We start from the raw sequence: 7,389 nt of genomic DNA on the forward strand, positions 1-7,389 counted from the left end.
AGGAGAGAGTGGCGCTCACGAGCACTGCCCCCTCCCCTAGGTCAGCAAACCCTCGTCCGGTCGGGGCCTTGGTCATCCCATCCCGTGCCGGGGCGACAGCTGACCCAAGGCCCGGGGGTGGGGCAGAGGGCATCTGGCCCGGCGCTGCCCACCAGGAAGGGGGTCGGGCGCTGCCCCGCACAGCACGGGCTCCGGCACTCAGGCGGGGACGCGGGCCTGGGCGCACTCTCCGGAGGTCGTGGCCTCTGCATCAGTGCTGCGCCTCGTAGAGACCAAGTAGACGCCAAGTGGAGACCTTCCCTCTCAGAGGGACCGGGTCTCCCCCGCACGCGTGGGCCTGGCGGGGACCTGAAACCCGCGCGCATCGGGGCGCCCGCGGGGGCCACACTCGGCTCTTTACTTCCAACAACCTTGTGTGGTCACGAGGGAGCAAAGGGCATAGAGGGGCCAAGTGACCCCTCCGAGGTCATGCAGCGGGGGTGGGGGTGTGTGGCAAATAGGTGTCAGGGCGCGGAGTGGCGGAGGGGGGACCCGGCAGGCCGATGGACTTCTCACCTGTCCCTCTCCCTTGAAGTGCAGGGGCAAGCCTGGGCCCGAGTCAGGAGCGGAGAGAGCGGATCCCCACCGGCCCACGGGCCTGGGTCGCTCCTGGCCCCGATCTCCCCCGAGCAATCCGACCCGACTGGACCCCCCCGGCCTGGGAGCAGAGGCCGCGCCTTTGCATTCACTGGCCCTTAGTCCCTGGCGTGCCTCGAGCCCCTCCCTCAGGATCGGCCCAGGGACACCCCAAGCCCCGGGACCGCCGAGCTCCCGCGGCAGATTTCCCGCTTCCTTGGCTTAATTCCGGCCGGCAGTGGCTCTGGAGGAGTTATCCAGGCGCAGCCTCCTCCAGGCAGCCCTCCCCACTCCGTGGCCTGTGGGCCTGACGGCGCTCTGGGCGCAGACCCCGCCCGGGGCTGGGCACACGGAGCCCAGGAGCCACCTCGGTCCCTTTAAGCCAGCTGTTCGCGCAGTCCCGGGGTTTCCATGACGACGACGTCTGATAGGGGATCCGGGCGGGGTCGGAGCGCATGCGCGGTGCGCGCCGGACGCCGCAAGTCTTCCCGAGTCGCCGGCGCTGCTGTCGCGGCGTCCCCAACTGCGGTAAAGGCGGGGTGGGGGTTCGCTGGGCCGGGGTGGGGTGGGGAGGGAGAGAGAAGGGGTCGCTGGGCCCGGGGGGCGTGGCGGGGGTGGAGGGGCCGGGGTGGGGAGCTGCGAGACTCGGTGGGCCGGGTGGGGGGGGTTCGCTCGTCCCGGGGGGCGGGCCCTGGAGGTGGGTTCGCTGGTCCGCGGAGGTCGGGGTGGGGTAGGGGCTCGCGAGGCCGGGTTCTGGGGTGGGTGTTCGCTGGCCGGAGTTGCGGGCGCTGCTGACCCTCGGCCGCTGCAGGGCGCCCGGGCTCCCTCCGCTCGGCCATGGCCCCCTCGCCGCCGTGCAGGCTCCCTCGGTCGCCGCCGCCGCCGCTGCTGCTGCTGGTGCTGCTGAGCGTCGCGCTGCTGGGCGCCCAGGCCCGCGCGGAACCCGCCGCCGGGAGCGCCGTCCCCGCGCAGAGTAGGTGCCGCGCGCGTGTGCGGAGGGCTCCCTCCTGGCCCTGACCGCACCCGGGCGTGCGGGAGGGGCGTGGCTCGCCTTTGTTCCTAGGGTGGGCCCCGCGCCCCCTCGGGTGGGAGGTGGGGGGCGCATGGAGGCCGCTGCTCCGGTGGGTCCGGGCTGGGAGCGCGCCCCGCGTCCTGACCCGCGTCCCCCGCAGGCCGCCCGTGCGTGGACTGCCACGCTTTCGAGTTCATGCAGCGCGCCCTGCAGGACCTGCGGAAGACGGCCTGCAGCCTGGACGCACGGGTGAGCCTCCCGAGGAGAGGAGGGTGGGGAGGAGGGACGCCCCCTCAACCGCCACACTCAGTTTCTGGTGCCAGTGTGGGAGGGCGGGGCAGCCCCGTTCCCCTGCTCTCCACGGCCTCGCTGGCACTCTCCCCGGGGGTCACCCAATCCCAGTGCAGCCTGCGCCGGGGGAGTGCTGAGGCCCAGTGGGAGGGGAGAAACTGAGGCGGGGGAAGAGGTGGTCGGAAGGGGGTGCGTAGGGCTTGCTGGGCACGGAACGTTAGCTTGGGCGCAGCTGTCTGGGGGGTTCCTTGCCCCCGGCCTCACCTGGGGAGGGACGGGTGCGTGCACAGGGGCCAGGGGTCAGCCCCGTCAGCCGACGGAGTTTCCATTTGTGACAGATATATGTACTCCTCCTGAGAAAGGGAGAGCATTCCTAGAAGTAGAAAGCAGGGGAGACTCCCCTGCTCCCCTTTTCTGGCCAATTCCCAAGGGCCCGGCCTGAGACCTGTGGCGCCCCCTGGGGGCCAAGGGGCCTGAGTTTCATTGAGTCTGGAGCTGGGTTCCTGAGAGGAGCAGCCCCAGCCCACCCTGGGGGTCGGGGGAGGGGTGAGAGGGGCCCCTGAGAGCCGAGCGGAAGCTGGGAAAAGTCGTCCCGGTGTGGGGCTGAGGAGGCAGGACTGGCCCAGGACCGCAGAGGCTCCGGGCCGGGAGGGGGGCGTCTGGAGGGCAGCAGAGGGTCCCCTGCCGTCAAAGTCTGCAGAACTGGGGCTGGGGGTGTCCTCCCAGAGTCCAGTTCAGGCTCGGAGAGTCTTGGGAACGGGTGGAGACAGGACTGCCAGTGGGTTTTGGGGGGAAGCCGGGAGCTGGGAGGCCCTCGGGAGCTGCCGGGGGGGGGGGGGGGCAGCGGGCGGTGCCCTGACGGCCCCGTGTTGCTCTTCAGACAGAGACCCTCCTGCTGCAGGCCGAGCGCCGGGCCCTGTGCGCCTGCTGGCCGGCCGGCCGCTGAGGACCCTCAGCCAGACTACTTCCTCACCAATAAACACCTGGCCTGGCATGCCTGTGTCCTGTCTCCCTGCTCTGGCCACCAGAGCCCACCATCGCCGCCTCCTGGAGTCCCCAGTTGGGACTCTCTCTGGGCCTAGGTTTCTGCAGCTCTTCCGTGAGGGCTGAGGCCCTCGGGACACCTGTCCCACACCAGTGCCACAGTTGAGGGTATGCGTGTCCGGCCACACTTGTGAACCTGCACCCACGGGCACGGTGGCCACGGCGAGTCCGCCTTCCAAAGACCTCTTTCCTGCCTGCCTGCACTTATTTTGAGGCGGGGGGAGGGGGGCGGTGTAGAGGCGGCCTGGTCCCTGGAGCAGCTGCCCCGGTGCCAACCCTCCCAAGGCTCTTCTGTACCGCAGTGAGGACGCCGGTGGTCAGGGTCTCCCTGGAGGTCCAGCCGGTGGATCCCACACGGCAAGGCCACTGTGACCAAGGAGCCTGAGGGTGTCGGGAGAGGGGTGATTGGGTGGCGGGGGAGGGCTCCTCTGGGAAGAGAGGGCTGGGCCCTCCCCCCAGCTTCCACCCTGCCTGCTGGGTCCCTCCTGCGCACCCCCGCCCGGCCCGTGGGCACCAGGAGCTCCTGGCTCAGACACGCATCCACACACGTGTGCTCACAGCATCGGGTGGGAGGCCTCCCTCCCTCCCTCCGTTCATTCTGGGAATGGTTTTTAAAGTAAAAATTAATACCTTTTTTTCAAAGTAACGCATGCACACCGTAAGAAACATCCAGGAACGCGGCAGGGCTGCGATTGGCAGTGACCACTGTGGGACACTTGGCCTCTCAAGGGCTTTAGTTCCCTGGTTGTGGCCGCCTCGGTGCAGCGTGCCCCGCCCGCTTCTGCCGTCTCGGGTTGGTGGAGCCGGACACTCCTGGTCCACTGCCTGGACGACGGCACCAGTCCCCAGCCCGGCCTGGCCTGTCTTTGTGATCTACATGCAGGCATCTGTTCAGACCCTCTGCCCCAGGCCCTTCCCTGCCCCAACGGGCTTCCCAACCCTTGACCTTGATCTCTTCTGTCCTCGGTTCTCTTCTGCGGGAACCGCCCGGCGTGCAGGGGCCGATCCAGGTGTCAGGATCACAGTGAACAAACCAGATTCCTACCTTGGCCGTGGTGGGAGGCCGAGCTCTAGGTGTCGGGTGGCGAGGAATCCTGTGAGCTTTACATCCGGCCAGAGAACGCCCGCGGTGGGGGCTGCTGAAGCCGCGGCAGGCCTAGGCCGGCCCTCAGGCCTGGCTGTGAGCGGGGTGCAGTGGCAGGGCTCAGGATCCACCTGTCCTGGGGCCCCAGAAAGGAGCGGAGGGTGGCAGAGGCAGGTGCCTTCCCATCAGGGCGCTGCCAGACGGTGCTCATGTCCCATTGGCTGGCCTCTGTCACGTGGCCACTCCTGGCTGCCCGGCGGGCGGGATGCAGCCTGTGTTGCTGGCCTGCGGCCAGATTCACAGACACAGAGGACCAGCGAGCACTTCTCAGTATGAAAAGTACAAGTACTTCTAGTATAAGTACTTTTTAGCATACGCATGTCCCATGCAATATGGGACGTACTTAAATGAAAAATTATTGGTTTATCCAAAACTGAAGTTTAACTGGGCATCGTGTATTTTGTGGGCAGCCATGAACCCTTGCCCGGACTGGGGTTCCTGTTACCATAAATGATGGGGGCAGCCGAGGGTGGCTGTAGAAAGCGTCTTAGGGGAGCTGCCCTCTGGGAGGGAGTAGGGGCACAGCCCAGGCGGACGGGTGTGGAACCACAGGCAGAAGGGCCGGGGACGCTGCTGTGTAGGGTCTGCCCAGCAGAGTCAGGCAGGAGGGCAGGGGGCAGCGTGAGGGACGGAGGCTCCCCGGAGCCCTGCGGGGTCTGGGCAAGCCCACGTCTGTTGGAACGGGACGTTTCTGGCTGCTGGTTGAAGATGGACTCCGGTCAGGGGCAGAATCAGGGCCCGTGGGGATGTGATGAAGCCATCAGAGCTGAAGAGGGCCCGGGGCTGGGCGGTGGCAGCGGGAACAGCAGTGAGAGGAGGAGCTGGGCTCCAGGTGTATCTGAAAGTAGAGCCAGTGGGAACCGTGAGTGTGTTTTTTTGAGAGAAAGGGATGAGGGGGTGAGGGGAAGAGGGATGGAGTTACCAGAGAGGTCCAGGAGGCTACCGGACAGACACACCTGGGAAGGGGGCTGGAGAGAGAGAAGTCTGGGCCCCAAGTGCTGGCCGAGAGCCCTGCGGTGAGTGTGGACAGAGGAGCGATGTGCTGAGCGGGCAGGGGGATGGGAGACCCCCGAGGAGATGGGCTCTCATGAGACAGGAAGAGAACTGAGACTGGCCAGGGCTTAGGAAAGAAGTCAGCGTGTCTCACGCTCCCGACGTCAAGCAAGGCCCAAGGCTGGACCCCTGGGTCGGGCAGCCCTGGTCCTCGTCAGCCTTGCTAAGAGCAGGGTCGGTCGGGGGCGGGGAAGGCCTGAAGGGCGTTGTCACTAGAGAAGTAGACAGGAGAGTCAGCACAGATGACTGGCAAAGCTTAGCCGTGCGTGTGGTCAGGGCCCACGGCGTTCAGGTTCTGTCCCGGAGCTGCCATACTGCTTTCTGGCTGACTGGGTCAAGAGCATCTTCCATGCTGGGAACGCATTATCCTTGGGACGGCATTTGTTTTCCCTAGAGATTGTGTCTGCCTTATTGTTCCCCTCGTCTGCTTCTGACGTTCTCTGTCAGTCAAGTCGTTCCCGTTACGTCCCCTCCCTGGCCTGTGCCCTCCTGCCCCCAGCCAGCTGGGCATTCCCACTGCCCACCTTGCACTCTTCTGGTTTGGAGCCACTGTTTCCTAGATTCCATGCCATCTTCTCCCTGTGGCATCCCTTCAGGTAGCTTCCTAGAAAACAGTGTGGTAAGTAATCTTTTCTGAGCTGGCCTGTCTAAAAGTACGTTATCTTCTGCTGGCACGTTCAACTCATAGCCCCTGCCACCCCAGGGCCTTTGTACATGCTGTCCCCTCTCCTTGGGATTCCCCACTTGGCCTCCACCACCCACCTCACTCTTTAGCCCCTTATCCCAACTCATTTTTCTTTGTCCCAAAGGGATGCTGGAGTGTTGATCTCTGTTACTGGTTTATTTCCTGCCCCACCGCACCCCCTGGCTGTGAAGTGCCAGGAGAACGAGCTTCGTTCTTTTCAGGGCCCCATAGAGGTAGGCGCTCACCCAACGTGTGTTGAAGGGAAGGATGGGGGGTGGGCCTTGGGCTCCTGGTGAGGAGGTGAGCGAGTGGCTTGGGTCCAGCGGCGGCGGCTGCCCGCAGCAGGTGGGTCTCGGGAGCCTCGCTTCCTTCCTGCCCTCAGGAGGCTCTCAGAACTGCAGGGCCACTCAAGGTGCCGCACAGGTTCTAACCAGGAGTTTTTGTCCTCCGGTTGGGGAAATAGTGTTGATAATAACCTTTATTTTCTCGTTTCCTCCCCTTCGTGTTCTCTTGGAGGAGCTCCTGTTGGCTGCCTCTGACCTGGCCCTGGTTCCTTTTCCTTCCCACCCCCTGGCCCTCTGATCCACTCCCTCCTGCACTCCCACCGCCTCTGCCGTCCTTCCCAGTCCCTCCTCCCAGGCCCCCCTCGACCTTTCTGCCCGAGGGTCCCTTTCTTCATCTGGGGTGGAGGGCTGTTTTGCTAAATGAACCGGCCAGTGCTGGGCGCCACCTCCCCGCAGGAGCAGTGGAGGCCCAGGGCGCCCTCTCCACTCTGGCCTCTGGGATCTGGGGGCGGTGGTCTCACTGCTGCGCCAAGGACCCCTGCCACCCCTGTCAGGGACCTGCGGGGCTCTGGCAGTGGTATCAGGCCAGGGAATCTCGGGGTGGTCGGGGCAGCCAAAGCGAGAGGAGTGGGTGGAATTCGGCGGGGCGGGGGGGGGGGCACCCCGGCACTGGGAGGACAGACCAGACCCCTGACTTCGCCCCCCAGGTTTTCTGTAAAATGGGCTCCTGACGGCAGCACAGGGCGTGCTTCCCGGCGCTCCCACTCCGCCTGGGTCCCTGAGCCCGCGATGCCGCGAGGCGCAGTCCCCTTCCTGGCCTCTAGGTGACTGCAGCCACCTCCCTGGGCCCCAAACTGAGGCTCATCGGTGGGGCTTGGGGCCACCCCGTTGCCTGCACGTCTTCCCACTCAGGCCGCCCCCAACTCGCAGCCCCTTAAAGTCCAGGACCAAGACCTCCAAGAGCGCCCAGGTGGCCCTCCCTGGGGCCCAGCCCTGGCCCTTCCAAGCTGAGTCCGGCCCCTGCCCCCCACCTGGTGCTGGCGCTCTCCAGGACCCTCTGGACCAGGGGCTGGACCACTGCCTCAAGGCCTCGGGGGCTCGCGGGGGCTTCTGGGGGCTGAAGCGTGAGGTCAGGCCACCTGGACGGGAGGGCGCCCCACAAGGCCAGGCTGAGTGGGACCCCGGGCCGCGCCCTCCGTCTTTGGGCCCGGCTGTTGGGGGTGGAGGAGGGGCAGCCTCCCGCTCAGGGCTGGGGATTAGG

General features: G+C 66.2%; 1 protein-coding gene across 1 annotated transcript; it reads left to right on the forward strand.

Annotated features, from left to right (window-relative positions):
- Window positions 1-1,082: 1,082 nt before the first annotated feature.
- Window positions 1,083-2,907, forward strand: NICOL1 (NELL2 interacting cell ontogeny regulator 1). The gene is made up of 4 exons (XM_082837964.1): window positions 1,083-1,143; window positions 1,427-1,588; window positions 1,788-1,876; window positions 2,799-2,907. The coding sequence occupies exons 2-4, from the start codon at window positions 1,453-1,455 to the stop codon at window positions 2,862-2,864; spliced, it is 291 nt and encodes a 96-aa protein (XP_082694090.1). The 5' UTR covers window positions 1,083-1,143; window positions 1,427-1,452; the 3' UTR covers window positions 2,865-2,907.
- The last annotated feature ends 4,482 nt before the right edge of the window (window positions 2,908-7,389 follow it).

Source organism: Leucopleurus acutus (assembly GCF_964270905.1).
Source record: "Leucopleurus acutus genome assembly, chromosome: 4".
In the NCBI taxonomy this organism is placed as follows: Eukaryota; Metazoa; Chordata; class Mammalia; order Artiodactyla; family Delphinidae; genus Leucopleurus; species Leucopleurus acutus.